This window comes from Epinephelus lanceolatus, chromosome 23 (assembly GCF_041903045.1).
Source record: "Epinephelus lanceolatus isolate andai-2023 chromosome 23, ASM4190304v1, whole genome shotgun sequence".
Taxonomy (NCBI): domain Eukaryota; kingdom Metazoa; phylum Chordata; class Actinopteri; order Perciformes; family Serranidae; genus Epinephelus; species Epinephelus lanceolatus.
The window spans coordinates 4,473,723-4,495,801 of NC_135756.1; the positions used below are offsets into that span (position 1 = coordinate 4,473,723).

At 40.5% G+C, this 22,079-nt stretch overlaps 1 protein-coding gene across 1 annotated transcript; it reads right to left on the reverse strand.

The window, feature by feature from the left end:
- Window positions 1-3,924: 3,924 nt before the first annotated feature.
- gpr19 (G protein-coupled receptor 19) lies at window positions 3,925-16,054 on the reverse strand. Its single transcript, XM_033614334.2, has 2 exons — window positions 14,462-16,054; window positions 3,925-9,011 (listed from the first exon to the last, which is right to left on the reverse strand). The coding sequence occupies exon 2, from the start codon at window positions 8,983-8,985 to the stop codon at window positions 7,714-7,716; it is 1,272 nt and encodes a 423-aa protein (XP_033470225.2). The 5' UTR covers window positions 8,986-9,011; window positions 14,462-16,054; the 3' UTR covers window positions 3,925-7,713.
- Window positions 16,055-22,079: the final 6,025 nt, after the last annotated feature.

Below are 22,079 nucleotides of genomic sequence, written 5' to 3' on the forward strand. Positions count from 1 at the left end.
GATGGACGAGTCCATGTCCTGTGGAGATCCATCAAACAACCACAAGATGTTCAACTTGATTTAAAAACAGATGTATAATAATAACTAATAATCATAATTGATTTGTTTGCAGTTTGAAGTGTCCTGTCAACAGTTTTACAGGCTGTGGCTCAGAGGTAGAGCAGGTTGTCCATTGATTGGAAGATCAGTGGTTTGATCCTTTGCTCCTCCGGTCCGCATGTCGAAGTATCCTTGGGCAAGATACTGAACCCCAAAAACTACATTCTGCTCTCCTTGCAAAGGTTGGCCTACTAAAGTACAAGCTACTTTTGCCAAAACTCCACTGGAGATCTCATTGCCATCAGCCCCTTTTACACTGCCAGATTTTCCGCGAATGTTGGCCTGTCTTGCCGGCAAGCTGCGAGCGTTTAGACACGCAGCCGGATTGGCGAGTTGATCCGAGGTGCCCAATTTTCCGCCTCGTAGGGTAGACATATTGGTGGAACCTTTTTGGTTTAAAAAGAACGAGGTGGCCTTCCACAACAGGAGGAGCTGTTGATGACTTGTGGGAGGAGCTGTTGATGACGCCGCACGTGCGACCCACTGGTGGTGGATAAACAGGTGATAGCAGGAATTAGCGAGCAGCTAGTAGCAAGAGGGAAACACAAACCTGACAGACACTGTAAAGATGAACAAGTGGGGAGACAAGGAATTGTGCGCCCTCCTTGTCTTCGCAAACGAAGAGGCCATTAACCATCAGATGACGGGGACGGTGAAGAACGGGCCGACTTATGCCTGATTTATGGTCCTGCGTTAAATCAACAACGTCGGGTAGGGTACATGGCTACGCAGAAGGCTCGCCGTAGCCCCCAGCGTAGCCTGACGTGCACCTCCCCAAAAATGTAACTACACGTCGAGGCGACGCAGACCCAGCGCAGACCGAGAGGGCTGTGATTGGTTTGCTTGGTAGCAACGCATTTCCGGTTCCGTATTTCCAGATTGCGCCATCCCCGCCATCTTTAAACATCTTCTGTTGCGATGTAGATGTTGCAGTATTAAGGCCCATTTATGCTCAACATTCAATACGGATACGGATAGGGACGGAGCCGTCTGTCCGTGCTCCACGTTCATTTCTCTGTGACCGGAAAAGCCGGAAGCTAAACAAAGAATCAACTAGAGACGACGATAACCATTCAGGAAAGGAACGCAGCCTCCTACCACTCTGGCGGTGAATTGCACCGCGACGAAATGGAGTGAAGGAGAAGTTCGAAGGGTTCATGATGGCGTCACGGCAACGACGTAGGTACGTCGTAGGTACGCCGCAGGACCATAAATTAGGCTTTACGAGAGAATCGTCGAAGGACTGACCAGCCGCGGCTTCCCTCCCACGTCACTGTTTACGTCACACTGAGCTACACGTTTTGTTACTTGCTCACGCCCCCCGTTGCCCCGAAAAAGGCGCATTCTGTATAAACAAAACTAGTTAGGCGGCATTTTGCTGCACTCCCTGATTTTGTTTTTATACTGCCAATGCTGAAAAAAAAAACTGATTGGGCTTTCCTGCAAATTTGCACAATTCCTATTCCCTAAAAAGGGCTGATTCCCCTTAAATATAAGGATAAAGGAGTTCACTCAAAGACTGTGATGCCGTACATGTGAACGTTTTTCTTCTGCTATTCATCTACAACAATGCAACTATCCAAATTGTCCCACCATCTGCTGTTTCAGCCAGGCTTGATGATCCAAAGCCTTTGTTTCTGGCAAACTTAAAAGCGCGGATGCTGAGTTGGACCAAACAATACCGGGCCCAGCAGACGGCGTCCATTTGTGAAGTGGTGCAGCAGTGTTAAGTTAAAGTGTGAAGTTGTCATTAGACCAAACATCGCAAACACAACGGAACCAAACTGGTAGTTGTCTGCAACAAATCTGCACCCTCTGCTTTTTAGTGACCTAAAACTCAACACTTGCACGTGGACAAGAGGCCAAACCATGGGGGACAATACTTAAGATATGTCTGTATACATGTAGACTGGGCTGATGCTCTCTTCAAAGCCACCAGACTCCTTTGACAGAAACAATAATTATACCTCACAGAACACAGGAGTTGCCGGCTAACGCTGCCTCGATCAGTTTGTGCTGTTGTGTGACTTTGGTGAATCAATTGTGTTTCTGTCAGTTACCTTTCGGAGTTTCTTATCCTTCATGTCAGTGTAATGCCACATGTGAAAGTTGTTTTAGTTCTACCAGGATCATAGAAACTTTGTAATTAATGAAACCTGTAGAAAACATTAATTGACTTGTTTATACAGTCCAGATAAAGGTAAAAGTGGTCTCTGTTCAAAGATAAAGCCGTTATAATAAGACGTGGATAAAGACAGAAATCACAGAGTCCGTTTGTGTCTTTGCTTTTTGCTGATTTTACTAAGTGTATTTAAAATGATAAAAGAATAATTTATTTGTACAGAGCAACTGGAACATCATGTGTTGGTAACGTATATGCATCTCATGTTGTAACTGAGTATAAAGCATGGACCTTCAAATCACAGTATAGTCGACAGTTTACAGAAAGACAATTGATCACGCAATGTTTTTTACAAGCAGGTGAAACGGACAGGTGAGACTCGTCTTCGGACAGGTGGATCAGACTCTGGTGCTGCAGCAGATGTCATCAACCTAACGTCTGGTTACCTGTACGTCCTTCGCTGTGTTAAAAAATAATTTAACGTGATGAAATGCCTGCTGTGTTTATTACTTATCAGAAAAAATAAATCTGTTGGATGGACCAGAAAGTTTTGTATTGTAAGACGGTCCATCTCACATCCAAGAGGCTTCTCCAGTTCTCCAATCTGAAGACTGAAGAGGCCTCTTGGATGAGAGATGGACCGTCTTCGAGAAATTCAAGCATGTCCAGTTTAAGGTACTGGTGAGACAAAGAAATACAATCCAGGAGGACCAGTTGGCGTAACAGATTAATGGGTTTAAAAGAGTTTTATGCAAACATGTTTACAGTCGTCCCACATTCAGACTGTAATATTAGCATGTTAGCATGCTTTGTCAGCCTGAGCTGTTTGATCTCAAACATGACGAAGGATTTTGAAACTGCAGCATTTCAAGATTTTTAATTTGGTGCTGAATCTAACAGCACATGGAAAAGAAGAACAACTTCCTGGTAGCGTTTCGGAGTATCATAAATGCTAGGTGAGTATTTATGGATGAATTTATTTGTATTTTTAAATTTTGATTATAATACAGGGTGTACAGTTCTCCAGACGTAAAGTTATTTGAGCTCTGAAAAGACACTGAACCAGCAGCACCAGAGTCTTTACTGGTTTCACCCCTAGTTTAGTTGGAAATTAGAAGAAATCAATGTACAAGTGAATACAGCTTTATGCGTACCAAATATTACAAATTAATTCCCTCCTAAGTGTTTGTTATTGTATGTCACTATTTGTAAAATAAAGGCCCTGACACACCAAGCCAACGGTCGGCCATGGACCAAAGTCGGGCCATCAGTGAGCATCTGTCGGCCTAGTTTTTGCGGTGTGTCCTGCACCGTCGGCACATTGGATTCGGCGGCTTTTTGGCCGATTGAGCATGTTGAATCGGCGGCAAAGCTTGTCGGTGAGAGAGATCACTCTGATTGGCTGTTCAGGTTTTATTTCCTCGCCCCTGTAGCGAGTGAATCTGCCTGTAGAGAAACCGGGGCTAACCGGTGCTTCCTCCTCAGGCTCCACTTCACTCAGATGCCTGAAAGATCCCCCGCTTCTCCCCACATTAACCTGAATAACAAACTGGAACTAGCTGGGGGCGGCTAGCGGAGTGTTAGCTGCAGCATGACGGAGGGAAGCACAGCCAGTTAGCCTCCGCTAGCTTCCCAGCTTGCCCTGGCTGTCCGTTTGGATCCAACCGGAGCACCGAGCCCTGGTTTGTTATTCAGGTTAAAGTGGGAAGAAGCAGCGGGTTTATCGGGCAGCTGAGTGAAGTGGAGCCTGAGGAGGAAACACCGGGACCGTCTGGATGTAATCATAGACGTCGGAACTAGGGGTGCGGATGAGAGGGGGTGTGCACCCCAGCCTCCCTACCCACTGCATTGTGCTTTAAAAAATAAAGAATCTGAATATAAACTCAATTTGTCTGACTTACATTTATCTCTTTCATATCATTAATGCATAGATCTATGCTTTTGATGTGATATGCAACCTGCCTGACTACATACAGTAGCCTTGGCATCCAGGATGTTGTGTCCATCCTGCAAACCTTGCAGCCCCAAACCCAAACCCGCTCCATGCTGTCGGAGGTGGAAAAGCTCGTTAAGCTCTGTCTGGCCCTGCCCATGTCTGTTGCGGCATCCGAGCGCTCTTTCTCAGCCTTGCGCAGGCTGAAAACCTGGCTGCGCAACACCATGACGCAGGAGAGACTAACACATTTGGCCATTATGAACGCTCACAGTGACCTTATGGATGAAAGCGATGTCTCGACCCTGCTTAAAATCTTCATCAGTAGGTCAACTGAGAGAAGGTCCACTTTTGGAAATGCATGAAAGCCCTGAGTCAGGAGCGCAGACTTTTCTTTTTTTCATTCAAGGTTACAAATAATGTTATGTTCCTTAAATGGCTTGATTTAGTTATCAAAGTTTCATTTTCTTAACAATAAAGATGCTGTGTTCATCCATTCTAGTTCTCTTATAACTGCATGTTATTATAAAATAACTTCAAATCAAATCCTTAATCATTGATCAAAAAAAAATCACGCCCCCCCCCTCTCAGAAAATAGTTCCGACGTCCATGGATGTAATAGTCCGTGGAGGTGCTGCGGTGCTCGGCTGCACAGATAGGAAACCCCTCGACTGACAGGATGTACCACTCTCTCACTCCGCTCTCTCTCACGCAGGCGCAGAACACGTGCAACTTGGCCGTCGGATGTAGTCCGTGTTGTGTGTTCAAATGCAACTGGCACAGGGCGATGTGAGACGACGCAACAGCTGGTTTTCGTCGCCGCTAGTTCTTTGATGTCGGTTTGGTGTGTCCGCACCTTAAGGGTAGGCCACTGACTGCAGACTGCACTACCTGAGAAATCCTTAGAACTAATATTAACATCTACATGTGTTTGAGATTCAGCTGGTCCAGTGCAGAATATATGTCAAGGCTTTGTGTCATAGTCTAAAAGCAACCATGTCTGAAAAAAATAGAAAAAGAGAAGGCTTGTTGTGGTGTAGTGACATGCCAGAGTTAATAATTTGACCATGTTGATTTTACTCGGACAGACGTCTGTCATCTGCAAAGAGTCGAAGTCCCACTACACTTTCTGAGTGGCTTTTTATCGACCAGCTTGTTTCACAATCTGTTTTTGCAAAGTTATCTGATACTCTACTTGTGGTGAGCCACCAAAGTCGCAACATTTGATTTTTATTGTGCACACAAGATTAAAAAATATCATTCACAACTTTGAGGCTCTCTACAAATGAGTATAATAGTATAGACTCAAAAGCAACAAAAACTTACCATAAAAACTAAATAAATAAGGTGAAACTGTTTGTCGACTCCTGATTCCAAGGTCAAGAATGAATTAAGAAACAACTTTTAGGCGAACACAGTCAAGAAGTTCCTCTAGTGCTATGACAAAACATTAAGATGAAGCATAATGCATCAGCTAAATCTGCTATGTCTAATTTGATATGTCAAGAAAAAGATTGTTTCAGAAACAGCTGGTATTCAGCTTTTCCTGAAATGAAACAAAACCTCAGTAAAGACAGTCGAAATGTCGAGTATTAGTTTGAAAGTGGAGCAGGACTTCTGCTGTCTATTGAGTTGCAAAGTGGGAAGAATTTTGACCTTCGCTTCCAGGCCATAACCCGAGGAACTGCATCCATACTCTAACCATACTTTAACCATAATTTATTTCCCATAAAAACAATGTTTTCCTGCTCTTACATACTGTAGTTGCCATGTTGTACTAGGTACAAATTTTAAGATGTAGCCATTGGTTATAAAAACGTTGGACAAAAAAGTTATATTCCAGGGTTGCCTGAAAGATTTTTATCTCTATATGGAATTGCCAAATTAATCCAAACCTGATCCAGAATTTTGAAAAGTGAATTGAATAAATTGAAAATAAACTTCAGTTGTCACTATCAGAATTTGAAGCTTTATGATTGGATGTTTATTGCCGAATTGAATCTTAGAAGTCGTGGTTAACACTTGCAAGGCTTGTACCCTTGATGTTTTATCAAAGAACCAAATATTTTCTGACACAATTTTACATCTTTTGTTGAGAGAGTTTTATTTCCACCAAAGACGTGGGAAGCACTTGAAAACTCCTGCACCTTCTCCCACTTTGCAGCTCTGTAGTCTCCATTACTTTTTATTACACAACACTGTGAGTTCTGCTTTGAGTTAGGCCCAATCCCATTTCATATTTCTGCCCCCTACCCCTCGTTTTCGAGTGCCACCTTGCACCTCGTATCAGAGTTACAAAGGGTCCTAGGTTCTATAAAGTGGGACAACCATTCAAGACCCTGATACCTCATTGGTATGCTAGTGTTTACATAAAACGACACAAGTGTTGTCGGACATCACATATATACCTTCTTCTGCGGTCGTGATTTCTCCTGCACAACAAACATTCAAGACCCTGATACCTTATCAGTATGCTAGTGTTTATGTAAACCGACACAGCCGGTGTTGCCAGATATTACAAATATTCCCTCCTCTGCAGTGGTGATTTTTCTTGCACGGCCGACAGGCATCTTTTTTATGGTTGTCAGGTTGTCACTGCCAGTAGCGCAGTAGTGGTGCTCTGCTGACTAATGCTAACAACCCATGCTCCTACCGAGACATTGACATACTAGTGATTTCTTTTGTTATGCATGTTATAAAGAAAAGGACCATAATACCTTGAAACAACATTAAACTAAGGTAATACGGAGGTTAACGTAATTTTGAAATCTTTCTTAACAAAGAAAATATATTTGTGGGTTTCTTTCGTTGCTTAAGCAGCCATCTTGTCAATGATTTGTCATAACACTCTGTATGGAGTGTCCCTCTTAAAAATCTCCATTTGTAGGGCCATTTAGCCCTAACATTTCACCCTACGCCTCTATCCCTACAAGAATCGGGACACCCTACCTCTAAAAGTGAGCGCGCAAAATGGAGGGGTAAGGGCTAAGTGGTAGGGGCAAGTGGTGTGTTGAGATTGGGCCTTAACCTGAACAAGCTGTAGATTTCGGGCTTTGTTAGCTAGCCAACTCACCATTACCCTTAATGTAGCAAAGCAGATGATGTCAATGATAACATACGTTGATTAACGTTAGGTTCTACCACATACATTACTGCAGCAAATCAGATGCATTTACAACAGGTCACTTATAGATGGCCACAGATTATGGTTAGCTAGCTAACAAGCTGACATTATCTAAAACACAACATACCAGTGGTAAAACAATTCATCAAAACACAGCACAGAACTAATTATGATTAAAATCTGACATATAAAAACGGCTAGCTGTTCACAGAACCTCCGATATGGCTGCCAGAAGGTGTGTTACATCAGAGAAAAAAAGCCCTTTATACAAACACATTCTGTTTCTGTGAGCTTTTGTCTCAGTTGAATACAGAGCTAGCATCTTAGTCCACCAGCTAGCTTTACTTGCCAACACTGATGTTGTGCTGTTGAAGAATAAAATTTCAGCCGAGTTTATTTTTGTATGTTCCCAGTTTTAAGACCATCCAAACCCGCTCAGACAAAAGTATTCGGAGGGTTGGCGTTAGTGGTCCAGGCTACCTTCTTTTCCTTTGCCTCTCGGTCAAACGTATCGTAAACTGAGTCCTTGGTGACTGTCTTTGCCTGCACAGGGATTTCTACCACCCCAATGTAGTTCTTTTTAGCCATCCGAGAGCTTGCTGTGATGGTGTACGCATTGCTGCGGTAGCATTTCATGGACGACATGCAGAAGGTCTCCCTCATGCCCCTTCTGAAGTTTGCATTGTAGACAGAGTACAGGGTGGGCTTGGATGCTGTGGAGCTGAAGGAAATCCAGGCGATGGCTGTGAAGAACAGCAACCCCTGCCTACTGGGTCCATCAGACTCCCTCGGGTGCCACAGCTGGGCGATGTAGAAGGGCGTCCAGGTGAGGAAAAAGACCGAATTGAGCATGAGGAACATCTTGATGGTCTTGACTTTAGTCCGTGGGACGATATTCATTGTCCGGCGCACTGTGTGGCCATCAGCGCTGATCCTCCAAATGTAGCGGACCACCCGCTGGTAGAATGACACGACTAGTGCCACCGGGACCAAAAAACCAAACAGGAGGTGAATAGCAGCATAGGCTATACTGCCCCAGCTGTCTGGGAGGAAAAAGTCACAATGACTGCTGTCTGTGGAGCCGTAGAAGAAGAGGCAGGGTGACACGAAGGCTGCGTCAAACAACCACGAGGCCAGGATCATCTTCTTTGCCTTCTCTCTTGACACCTTGAAGCTGAGCGGGTAGACGATTGTGTAGAAGCGGTCTACGGAGATGGAAAGCAAGACGTAGACCTGCACACCTGGGCAGAGGTGCTGCAGGTAGCGCACAGCCTTGCAGGCTGCAGCACTCAGCGGCCATCGTCCCGAGGCGACCTGCAGGAAGATAAAAGGGGCCCAACCCAGGCTCATGAGCAGGTCCGCACAGGCCATAGACACCACAAAGTAGTTGGTGGTGGACTGAGTCCGTCGGCTCCGGTGGATGACCAGGCAGACGAGGGCATTTCCCAAGATGGAGACCAACCAGAGAACCCCAAACACCAAGCCCAGGACGGCGACCTCGCCTGAGGTGAGCTCATAGGAGGCGGAGGTCTTGTTCAGCTGGCCGGAGGACGAGCCCTCGAGGCTGCAGAGGGGGGTTGTGGGTAAGGTTGCCAGGACAGTTGAGTTCTCCCTCTCAGAGTAGTTAAATGACATCTGATACGTGAAAGATGGAGAGTAAAGGGAGGGATTGACACCAACTGTGTTTGATGACTGGGCATACACCATAGCTATACTGCTGCACCAGAGAGGAGCTGAGGACACAAAGAAACAGAGTCACCGTTAGTACAAACATAGAGCTAACCAATGATTTTTTGGCCCCACAGCCTGGTGGCCTGCAATAGAGCTCCAAGGCCGGAAACAGAGCTCCATGGAGCTGCAAGGTACAACTTCAGACAGGAGGCAGAAGTGCCCCAAAGGCAGAAAGCCAGCCATGGAGCTCCACAGCCAATCTATCGGCTTCCTAGTGGGCCAAAACCATCACGACAGCACTTTCTTTCTGATTAGATACAAGCAATCTACTACGTCACCCATACAGCTTGTTCAAAAATGTAAGTTTTGTTATCACAGAGAAAGTAAAGTCCCAAAAAAGGTAGCATTAGGTACCAGTACTGAATTCCAGGTACTGGAACTGCTGTTTAAATGTGAACCGTACCCAACCCTAGTAGTTTGTTGGCTGACTGGTAGGTTGAGGCCCGTTTCCACCGCAGGAACTTCGGGGTAATTTTACGGGGCCGGGGCCGTTGGTGCGTGTCTCCACCGCAGGAACCACCCCCGAAGGACAGAGTTCTGGAACTTTTACAGCTCGGTTAGCAACAACAGGTTAGCTCGTTCATATAGCTTCCGCCGCCATGTAAAAAAAACTCACTAAATGGCCCGTGAAAAAAATATTTTTTCCAGCGGATATCTTAGTTACAACATGATTGAGCTAGCAAAGCAGTTTTGTGTTGCTATGTGTGGTATTTATTCAGTTTTGGGAAATCACGATGTCTAGAAAGCATCAGTGGCTGCAGCTGACAGGGACAGCTAACAGCAGCAGCAAAGCTAACATCAGGACGTCATCTGTTAAAAGCCTCCCGTTGTCGGATACGACATGAAACTACTCCAGTTAGCTCAATCATGTTGTAACTAAGACATCCGCTAGAAAAAAATATTTTTTTCACGGGCCATTTAGTGAGTTATTACAGACACCGCTATCGGCTATCAGCTATTGGCTAACAGCTAACGGCGTCCCTACGTCGCCCCGGTCAAAATGGTCGTGCAACGTTTACGTCACATCCAGAGCCCGGTAACTTTACAGAAACCTTCCTCCTACTCCGCTCTCTCAGTGGAGACACGGCGGTTGAGAGGGCCGAGCGAGAGGACGTTCCTGTAGTAGCTCCTGCCCCCAAATAGTACCAGGAACTTCTTCAGTGGAAACGGGCCTTTGGTTAATGGGTTTGTTGGTATTTAAGTGATGTTCTGTAGTATTTAAAATAACCCTGATGAGGATGTTTTTCTTTGGTGAAGATATATACAGGGCTGATGGGACTGTTTCTAATTAAGAACGCCAACATATGACAGAAACAGCAGCACGCCTCAGCTAGCTTTAAATCCAATGGAGACGTATTTCCACTTCAGAAATCACATCTGGGGAAATGTAAAGTCTCAAGAGAATTAACTGTATTAACATTTTCATTAATCTCCTGGAAACATCAGAGTGTTGTATTAAAACACGGAGTAACTCTTTGACTCTATTGTTCTAAATACTAGAACGACGTACCTTTTTCTAAAGACAACCACCTGTAACACCTCTGACCCAGCAGCTAATTCACAGCCTGTGCTGCCGGTTAATTTCATTAAACCTTCACAGGGATCCAGTTAAGTGTCTACAGAGATCCTGCTGTCCTCTGAGGTCAGCTTTAAAGGATGTGAAGAAGCCCACGAGGCTTTTATCGCTGCCTTTGTGTTCACTCTGCTGGATGTCACCCATAGCAACCTAATCCAGCCTGACTGATGGTTAGTACATAAACCAGGTAAACCAGGCCGACACAACACTCGCAACCTCTGATATACTGTACCGTAAAGAGGAAGTAGAAAGCAGAATTAATGGGAATATTCAAGTATTGTGTGTTAGTATAGGACTGAAGTAAATGTACCCAGTTATTTTCAGCCACTTCAGTCCTGTACTAACACACAATACTTGAATATTCCCATTCTGAAAAAATGACTTTGTCCTACCTCTGGTTAAGGGGTAACCCTTGTTTTTTTTTAACCAGAGGTAGGACAAGTCATTGTTTCGGAAGTCACAAGTAAGTCCCAAGTCTTTACACTCAAGTCCTTAGTCAAAAGAGTCAAGTCCCAAGTCAAAACAGAAAAGCTTGAGTCAAGTGCCAAATCAAGTATAGGGTTGCAACAGTGTGAGAATTCACAGTGCCATAACCGTCTCAGAAAATATCAAAATTGGTCATTGGTGTTAAGATCCATGTCGAATTGCAAGTTATTCAGGTCCGGGCAGCTAAGCTGTCAGGACACTATTGTAATCCCAGGTATTCTTCTTCTTTCTTCTTTCTTCTTCTGAGGAAATCATACTTCCCATGGGTGAAAACTCACCAAACTTTGCACAAAGGTCCAGTCTCATGCCAGATATCCTCAGCTGTAAACTCAAGCCAATAGTCCTGATGGTGGCGCTACAGCTAAAGTCTAAAGTTCAAAACTTTGAAAATTCATAACAAGTCAACCATACGTGCTACAACTTCACAACTTTCATCAAACTGTAGCCCCAATACTGAAGAAACTTTTGTACATTTAAACCTATTAAAAATTATGAAGTTCATCACTCTGTTTTTTTCAAAAACTGTAAAACTTCTTAAACCTATCTCCTCCCACAAGTTTTGCTCAGTTGACACCAAACTTGCTACAGAGCATCTTCAGACTGTCCTACAAAAACTACGTTTCTCAGATTTTTGATTTATCAAAAATTGAGCCTACAGTGCATCAAAATGTTTGACTGTAAATGGTACTGTAAACATATACATGCAAATTCTTGCTAAATAATTCTTCAATGTTCATGAAAAAAAGACAAAATTCTAGAGTCATGGTAGATGATGTGTGGCAAATTTCGGAATTTTATCTCAAAAACTGAATTTTTGACAGCATTTTGAATTTTGCTCTAATGTGAACAATTGGAGTCAATGTAAAAATGGCAATTTTAAACATCAGTTTTTCACTTATGAAGCAAATCAATCATTGTTACAAACAAATTACCAACATCTCCATGCTGTCTAGATGCAATATGTGTATTTTCAGATTTTTGTTTCAATAACTGAATTTTTTACAGTGGTTTGAAATCTGCTTTTGCATGCATGGACGGCTGCTAAACCTGCACGTCTGGCTTAGTCAATTTGTGAAGCTACACATGAATTGTCACTGACCAATTAGCTCAGTGAGATAGAAACTGATCCTCAGCTGATGCAAAAGGCAGATTGTGTTGCTAAATTCCCAAATGTCTTCCAATTCTTCTGCTTGTTGCTCAGAATTGCCTAAAAATGCTTGGACCCGACCCATCGCTGCACAGCAGCTATAACTTTATTTTATTTCGTCAAGTCAGGTCTAAAGTCATCAAATGCTTGACTCAAGACTGACTCAAGTCTTAGTGAAGTCACGACAGTAATTGGTGATTGGTGTAAAGTCCGAGTCGAGTTACAGGTTTGTTTGTTTTTTAAAATTTTGTCAAATCCAGTCTAAAGTCATCAAATGCTTGACTCAAGTCTGACTCAAGTCTAAGTAAAGTCACGCGCTACTGGTGTTTAAGTCCAAGTCGAGTTGCAACTTTGTTTTTTACTTTTGTCAAGGTCAGTCTCAAGTCATCAGATGTTTGACTCGAGGCTAACTCAAGTCCAAGTAAAGTCACGAGTCACTGGTGTTAAAGTCCAAAATGAGTTGCAAGTTGTTTTTTAAATTTTTTTTATTTTGTAAAGTCCAGTCTAATGTCATCAAATAATTGTCTCAAGTCTGTCTTAAGCCCAAGTGAAGTCACGAGTCACTGGTGTTAAAGTCCAAGTCGAGTTGCAAGTTGTTGTTTTAATTTTTTTTTATTTTGTCAAGTCCAGTCTATCCATCCATCCATTTTCCGGGGTCAGGTTGCGGGGGCAGCAGGCCAAGCAAAGCACCCCAGACATCCCTCTCACCGGCAACACTTTCCAGCTCCTCCTGGAGGACCCCAAGGTGTTCCCAGGCCAGATGAGATATGTAATCCCTCAGGTGTGTACTGGGTCTGCCCCGGGGCCTCCTACCAGTGGGACGTGCCCGGAACACCTCTAACAGGAGGCGCCCAGGAGGATCCTGATCAGACACCCGAGCCACCTCAACTAACCCCTTTCAACGCGAAGGAGCAGCGGCTCTACTCCAAGCTCCCAAGTCCAGTCTAACGTCATCAAATAGTTGTGTCGAGTCTGACTCAGCCCAAGTGAAGTCACTGGTGTTAAAGTCAGAGTCGAGTTGCAAGTTTAAAAAAAAAAAAAAAAAAAAAATTGTCAAGTCCAGTCTCATCACATTTTTGACTCGTGTCTGATCCAAGTCCAAGTCATGTGACCCAAGTCCACACCTCTGCTACTGACTAATAATTTTCAACTCTGTGCATAAGTCCCTTAAATTTGTACTTAAGTGCAGTATGTGATTACTGTAACGTTACATTATTGTACTCGTATAGTGGAGTATTTTCTATTACATGTTCCTGATATCAGTAGCTACTGTTTGACTGAGGGCCTGGAATCTATTTATATGCACACAACTGAAACACAACACTATTTTACATCTTTACATTTATCACCTTAAGACATTTAAGACAACAAACTTCCCTTAAAAAACACCTGAATCGTCTTCTCATCTGCACACAGACGCTTCAGCACAAACTGAGGCTCCTTTAAATCCAACCTGATCTCAGTGAAGAGTTAAACCTCCACATGGAAAAACACTGAGCACCCAAATCTGCTGTTTTACATCCTTAAGTTAATTATTTCACCTCATTTTAGTTCAAATATCTACATTTAAGGGGATTTTAAGGTGTAAAATGACACGATGCTGTTTCTTGAGCATCACAACATGACTCTGACGGACAGAGTAAATATACTTTGACTGTAGCTGATACGTGAACCTGCTGGAAAACAACATGGTGTTCACCTGGAGCTCACACAGAGTCAATATTTATTTAATATTTGAGAGCAAAATTTGATTGTTTTCGATGATTAAATATCAAAAATACACACATATGGTTCGTTTAAAAAAAGGCTCCAGCTTATATTTGGGTCTTTAGAGCTTCTTAGTTTGGTCTATAGCTTTAAAAACATGTAATCAATCGATGATAAATCTAATAAACAAACAAATAAACAACCCGTGTCGCTCCCACAAACTGAGGGCAGATCAGCATCATGTATCCGGCCTACATCATGTCTGCTCCCGCATCTGATTCACCGCGATGGATGATGACTGATGCAGATTAATTATGAAAAGAAAACATAATAAAATCGGAATTAATACATTAAAGACAACAACAGATTTTCTCCCCGGTGGTCCACAGGTGATGGAGCCGCCTGTAGACGCTGAAAAACGGCCTCTGACGTGTCGCTGATAATCGCGTCCGGTAAGTGAGGTGTGTGTGTGTGTGTGTGTGTGTGTGTGTGTGTGTGTGTGTGAGGTTAGATGTGGTGTTTTTATGAAGACTCACCGGTTCACAGCAGAGCGGGAACAAACGACTCATTTTGGTGTTTTTCCGTGATTCAGTTCGGCTGAAGGAGACGTGCTGGAGCGCGGAGGAAGAGGAGGAGGAGGAGGAAGAGGAGGAGGAGTTCCGTGAAGGCAGCAGACATCATGGCTGTTTGCTCGCTCTGTCTGTCAGTCTGTCTGTCTGTCTGTCTGTCTGTCTGTCCACCTGTGTGCGCTGTCTGTCCGTCTGTGTGCTCCACAGAGCAGCTGGAGGATGAAGCAGCAGCTGATGAAGAGGAGGATGGATGTTTTCTGACTAGCAGGGGCGGACCAACCAATTTCTGGGGCCCCAAAGCTGAAAGGAAAGACCCCCACTCCCCCCTCACACATCATATATGTATATGACTGCAGACAGATGCTGCTGTTTATTGACTGCAGCTAAAATGTTTTAAAATAATAGTTTTGTTCACAGTGTGCGTTTTCTTCCAGATCTTAAATATAAAAGCACACATGCATATGTACAGTTAATGTGATTTACCTTTTAAATTACCAAACCATCCTGATGTAAATATTGTAGCAATTGGGAATTATTTTTAACACAGTATATTTTGTAATTCCAAAACTCTAAAAAATGATTCATTAGTTTATGTAGTTTTATTATTTTAATTCAATATATATATACATACCCCCCACCTTTTTTTTAAACTAAAAATAATATAAATGTCTAACCTCCCAGCATGCAACTTGTTCCTGCATTGTTACTGGTGTTACTGTGCTCTAAATTGTTCTCCATTGTTTTTATTAGTAAATTCTATGGTGGCCCTAAAGGGCAAATTACAATAACCAAAAAAAAGGGGGGAAAAAAGCCACAAGAGCAAATCACTAAATACTACAAAATACAAATTGAAACAAAATTAACAAAAGAGAAAACACAACAAAACACCACAACAAATAACAAAACAAATCTCACACCACAATTCAAATCAAATCAATAAAAGAAAAAACAATGACAAATCACAAAACACATGAAATCATAAAAGGAAAAATGAAAATGCTCCTCAGAGTGAACACTGAGGTATTAGGCTAATTAAAAAGTAAAAAATAAATAAATAAATAAAAACAAAGAGAGGAATTTAACATTTAAAATAAAAATACAAAAAAATCCTGCAGGAATCTTGTTTAAAATATTAGATTACTAACATTTCATACATTTTCATACCTTCTTGTTATACTTAATATTAGGCCTATACTTTAACTACAAACTACACCACTAACAAATTAATAATGAATATCTGAGCACATAAAGACAATGCATAATAATTAAGTTATCCGTATCCTTCAAATCCCAATGAAAATATAAGAACAGGAAAGTTGTCTTTTTATTTTAGTCCATCCTAGTTTAGTTATCAGGGATCATGATTATATCAGTCTGCTGTTAACAGATTTTATGTCCTGCTCTACTTCTACTGTTTTTTATTTTTGTATTTTCAGAACCTAATTTAACATGTAGAGTGTCTCTGCAGATAAAATATATTATTATTATTTTAAATGTAAATCAGCACTGATCGTGTTCATCATAGTGCAAAGACTGAGGTCACCTCAGGTCTGCAAACCTCCCTCCTCTTCCTCCTCCTCTTCAGCGCAGAGTATGACTCTTTATAGAATAAGGTGATTTTATTTATTATCAGGTTGATTTCATGTGAGGAGTGTCTGTGTATGTGTGTGTGTGTGTGTGTGTGTGTGTGTGTGTGCTGCCTGATCTATCAGCTGGATTAATTATGAATTATTGATAATTATTTAGACAGTGTCACCTGTCGACCTTCACACACCGTGACGAGCTGCTCTCTCTGCAACACGTCCGCTCTTTAAAAGGAAATGATGCTGTCCATCTACAATTATTGGTCTGATGCTGACGGGGGTTTGCTGTCGCAGCATGTCGCCATGGCAACCGCAGCGCCGAGGAAACGGTGATTATCCAACAGGCCGGTCGCTACGGGAAACCAACAATGGTGCTGATGGGATGGAGGGAAGACAACAAACTGACCCTGAGTCCGTGACTCCACATAAACTTCATCAGGTGTCACGCATGTGATTTTAATTCATATTTTAATTCATGTTAGAACCACAGTGTGTGATAAAACCTCACAGGTATGGAAGCTCAATGCTGCCAAGAAAATGGAAAAATAAAGAAAGAACCCAAGTCAAAATTATAACATGGTGAGTTAAAAGAATGACCTTTTAAACAGAAATTATTATATGAGTAAAATAAAAGACTTATTGTGTCAGTTTACCTACTGTCTCATAATTTGTTTTGGTAAGTAACTTCTTTAAGTATTTTGTTATTCTAACTTAAAAAGAAAAGTTTTTTTTATCTAAATAGTAAAAAAAAAAAAAAAAAATGAGTTTCATAATTATGACTTTGAAAATCCAAACTTTTTAAACTCAAAATTTTGACCTGACTTTGGTCTCTGATAATAACAATAATTTGACTTAAATAGTAAAAATGTTTCATTTAGTATCAGATAAATTTGACTTACAATATGATTTTTTTTCATTGTTATCAACAACATTTCTAAGATGTAATTTTAATTCATATCAAACCACAGTATATATTAAAACTTCAGAGTGATAGAAGCTCATTTATGCCATGAAAAGAAAAAAGCGAATATAGATTTGGCTCAGGCTTGCCCTGTACCAGCCCCTAGTTAGGCTGACTTAGGCCTAGTCTGCCGGAGGACCCCCTATAATACACTGGGCTCCCTCTCTCTCCCTCTCTCTCTCTCTCTCTCTCTCTCTCTGTCTCTCTCTCTCGTATTCTATTACTGCATCTTGCTAACTCGGCCATTCTGGATGTCACTAACTCGGCTTCTTCTCCGGAGCCTTTGTGCTCCACTGTCTCTCAGATTAACTCATATCACAGCGGTGCCTGGACAGCGTGACATGTGTGGTTGTGCTGCTGCCGTGGTCCTGCCAGATGCCTCCTGCTGCTGCTGCCATCATTAGTCATTAGTCATACTTCTACTGTTATTATACACATATGACTATTGTCACACAAGTATACTGTCAGATATTAATACATACTTTCAACATATTGTACCACAGTAGCCAGAACTATAACTATAATATTATTACTTTCATTAATGTTGTTGTAAGCTACTGTCATTACCTGCATCTCTCTGTCTCTCTCTCTGTCTCATTGTGTCATATGGATTACTGTTAATTTATCATGCTGATCTGTTCTGTACGACATCTATTGCACGTCTGTCCGTCCTGGAAGAGGGATCCCTCCTCAGTTGCTCTTCCTGAGGTTTCTACCGTTTTTTTTTCCCCGTTAAAGGGGTTTTTTTTGGGGGAGTTTTTCCTTATCCGCTGTGAGGGTCTTAAGGACAGAGGGATGTCGTATGCTGTAAAGCCCTGTGAGGCAAATTGTGATTTGTGATATTGGGCTTTATAAATAAAATTGATTGATTGATTGATTGATTGATTGATTGATAGATGAAATGCGCCAAAATTATGATGGCAAGTTAAAAGTATTGCTTTTACAGAAGAAATTAATATATGTAGCAAAAATTGCATCAAGTCAAAAATATTGGATGGTAAATTGACTTAATTGTCTCACAATTTTAACTTGGTAAGTAATTTTTTTTTAATTTAAAATTATTATTTTTTGACTCAGTATGTCACAGTTTTTTAAAAAAAAAATTCAAAGTTTTAAATTACAATTGCAGATTTTTGACTTATAGAGTGCTGCAGTCCTAAAACCTGTAAATGAGTTAGCATTTTAGCACTTCCGGCTCCTTTATCCTAAAGTCAACTGTTACTTGTTGTATGACATAAAATACATCAGTAAATATCTCCGTCCGAATTGTAAAGTTTTTACGTGTCTAAAAAAAAGGCAGTTGCTAACAAGTGGCTAAATGAGCGTACAAAACGTCATCACGCCGGACATGGCTTAACAGCCTCGTTGTGGTGGCGACATTAAGTCATGTGACTGTAGTATAGTTTATATAGCTTAACGTTAGCTTTTTACTTCTGGCAATTGCATTTAGGCTTAAAAATCACAAAGGTGGTGTTTATTTGTGAAGATTATCTTAAAGAACAAACCCATACAATACACTGTATTCACGTGCAGCAGGATCCAAACACATTTGGATGCATGAGGACATAAAATGCCACAAAAAAAATCAGCCTTACAATGATCCGTAAGAATCTGAGTAATTTTAAAATTGAGTAAAATTAAAATTTGTACAAACCGAAAATGGTGAGTTGTTCACATATTGATAAACATTCTAGTATAAAACATGTTTAGACATCATGTTTGCTGTAGAGTGTGATCAGACTGAAGTTGGGTTTGGTGTCTTCCAGCTCTGCAGCAGCTCCGAGCTTTGATCGTTTCATTCTCATTCATCAGGCTGACTCAACCATGCGTACTAATTGCTCCAGTATGAAAAACCTTTCAGTTTTCTTCTGCTTTCATCACATCCATTGTCCCCCGTCTGCTCACCGTCCTGTAACTGCAGGCTCAGGAAGGAATTCAAACGCTCCACGGACAAAAACTGCAGGAGACTCAGCTGATTAATGAATTCACCAAACTTCAGGGGGAAATCACCAAATAAGATGCAACCGGTCTTTTCCATCTGCTGAGAGTTGTGACCACACCAGACCTGCTGGTTTAAGCTGTGATTACAAAACACTGATTAAAAAGTCTTGTAAATCAGCAATTTATGCAGCTCACTTTTACTTTTAAACAGTTTGAAAATACAAGCAAGAGCCTGTCGTGTTCTGAAAGCTCAGAAGTTAACTTTGGAGAACCACAAAGTTTACTACTGGGCCCACTGCTGTTCCCTAGATGTTTCCATTTCAGAAAATTTCCTATGATTTTACATTAATACCAAGAGCTACAAAATTAGCGGACATACAAATAGCTTAGAAATACCAAGTAAAATATTACTATGTAATGGAAATAATAATAATTAAAACTTAAATTTAAGCGCAAGCCATCTTTTTTTCTTTAAAAACAAAAAACAAATTTATCCATCTTGTACAAAAAATATATTAAAGTGTCATTGTGTGTAAAATATAAAATAAAGAAACATCAATATTAGTAGAGACAAACAGAAATTAAAATAGAGATTAAAGTTTTACTTTCTATTTTTTAAAAGAATAAACATTTTGACATAATAGCTCATAATTTTGATTTATGAGTTCATGAATTGAATATGTGAATATGAAGTTTATTAATTAATTTATTTACACTTAATCTATTTCAGTTCGAACCTCTTTACAGTCGGTACAGTTGTTTTTAAGAGTGCCTGCGCCTTTAAGAAGCCTGTTGAGTTCATTTGACTGGAGCTTCAATGACAACATCCTTTTATTTATTTATTTATTTATTTATTTATTTATTTGTACGTATAATTTATATATTTACCTGCAGTATTTGTCTCCCATTTAATAAACCTGACCTGACAGTGTGAACCTCTTAACAGTCGCTACAGTTGTTTCTAATAGTGCCTGTTTCTTTAAGAAGTCTGTTGAGTTCATTTGACTGGAGCTTCAATAACAACATTCTTTTTTTCTTTTATTTATATTGTAACGTCTCATCTATTTTTTCTCGGCAGAATTTTCCTTCCATACCATAAACCTGACCTGACAGTGTGAACCTCTTTACAGTCAGTACAGTTGTTTTTGACGGTGTCTGCGCCTTTAAGAAGCTTGATGACATCCTGTTATTTATTAATTAATTTTTTACCATTTATCTATTTCATTCCCAGCAGTATTTGTCTTCTATACCATTAACCTGACCTCAGAGTTTGAAACTCTTTACAGTTGCTACAGTTGTTTTTTAACGGTAACTCCACTGTTAAAAGAAGAGTGTTGAGTTAATTTGAGTGGATCTTTTATGACAACATCCTTTTTTTAACATTTAATCAATTTAATTCCCGACAGTATTTGTCTTCCATATGATAAACCTGACCTGACAGTGTGAACCTCTTTACAGTCGGTACAGTTATTTTTGATGGTGCCTGCATCTTTAAGGAGCCTGATGACATTCTTTTATTTATTAATTAATCAATTAATTGACATTTAATGTATTTATTTTCTGGCAGTATTTGTCCTCCATACCATAAACCTGACCTTACAGTGTGAACCTCTTTACAGTCGGTACAGTTGTTTTTAAGGGTGCCTGCGCCTTTAAGAAGCCTGATGATGTTCTTTTATTAATTACTTAATTAATGAATGAATGAATTAATTTGTTAACATTTAATGTATTCATTTCCAGGCAGTATTTGTCCTCCATACCATAAACCTGACCTGACAGTGTGAACCCCTTTACAGTCGGTAGAGTTGTTTTTAAGGGTGCCTGTGCCTTTAAGAAGCTTGATGATGTTCTTTTATTAATTACTTAATTAATTAATTAATTAATTTATTTATTAACATTTAATCTATTAATTTCCAGGCAGCATTTGTCCTCCATACCATAAACCTGACCTGACAGTGTGGACCTCTTTACAGTTGGTACAGTTGTTTTTAAGAGTGCCTGTGCCTTTAAGAAGCCTGATGATGTTCTTTTATTAATTACTTAATTAATTAATTAATTAATTAATTTATTTATTTATTAACATTTAATCTATTAATTTCCAGGCAGCATTTGTCCTCCATACCATAAACCTGACCTGACAGTGTGAACCTCTTTACAGTTGGTACAATTGTTTTTAAGAGTGCCTGCGCTTTTAAGAAGCCTGATGATGTTCTTTTATTAATTACTTAATTAATCAATTAATTTATTTATTAACATATAATTTACTCATTTCCAGGCAGTATTTGTCCTCCATACCATAAACCTGACCTGATAGTGTGAACCCCTTTACAGTCGGTACAGTTGTTTTTAAGGGTGCCTGCGCCTTTAAGAAGCTTGATGATGTTCTTTTATTAATTACTTAATTAATTAATTAGTTTATTTATTTATTAACATTTAATCTATTAATTTCCAGGCAGCATTTGTCCTCCATACCATAAACCTGACCTGACAGTGTGGACCTCTTTACAGTTGGTACAGTTGTTTTTAAGAGTGCCTGTGCCTTTAAGAAGCCTGATGATGTTCTTTTATTAATTACTTAATTAATTAATTAATTAATTAATTTATTTATTAACATTTAATCTATTAATTTCCAGGCAGCATTTGTCCTCCATACCATAAACCTGACCTGACAGTGTGGACCTCTTTACAGTTGGTATAGTTGTTTTTAAGAGTGCCTGCGCCTTTAAGAAGCCTGATGACATTCTTTTATTAATTACTTAATTAATCAATTAATTTATTTATTAACACATAATTTACTCATTTCCCGGCAGTATTTGTCCTCCATACCATAAACCTGACCTGACAGTGTGAACCCCCTTATAGTCTGTACAGTTGTTTTTAAGGGTGCCTGCGCCTTTAAGAAGCTTGATGACGTTCTTTTATTAATTAATTAATTAATTAACATTTAATCTATTAATTTCCAGGCATCATTTGTCCTCCATACCATAAACCTGACCTGACAGTGTGAACCTCTTTACAGTCGGTACAGTTGTTTTTAAGGGTGCCTGCGCCTTTAAGAAGCCTGTTGAGTTCATTTGACTGGAGCTTCGATGACGACATC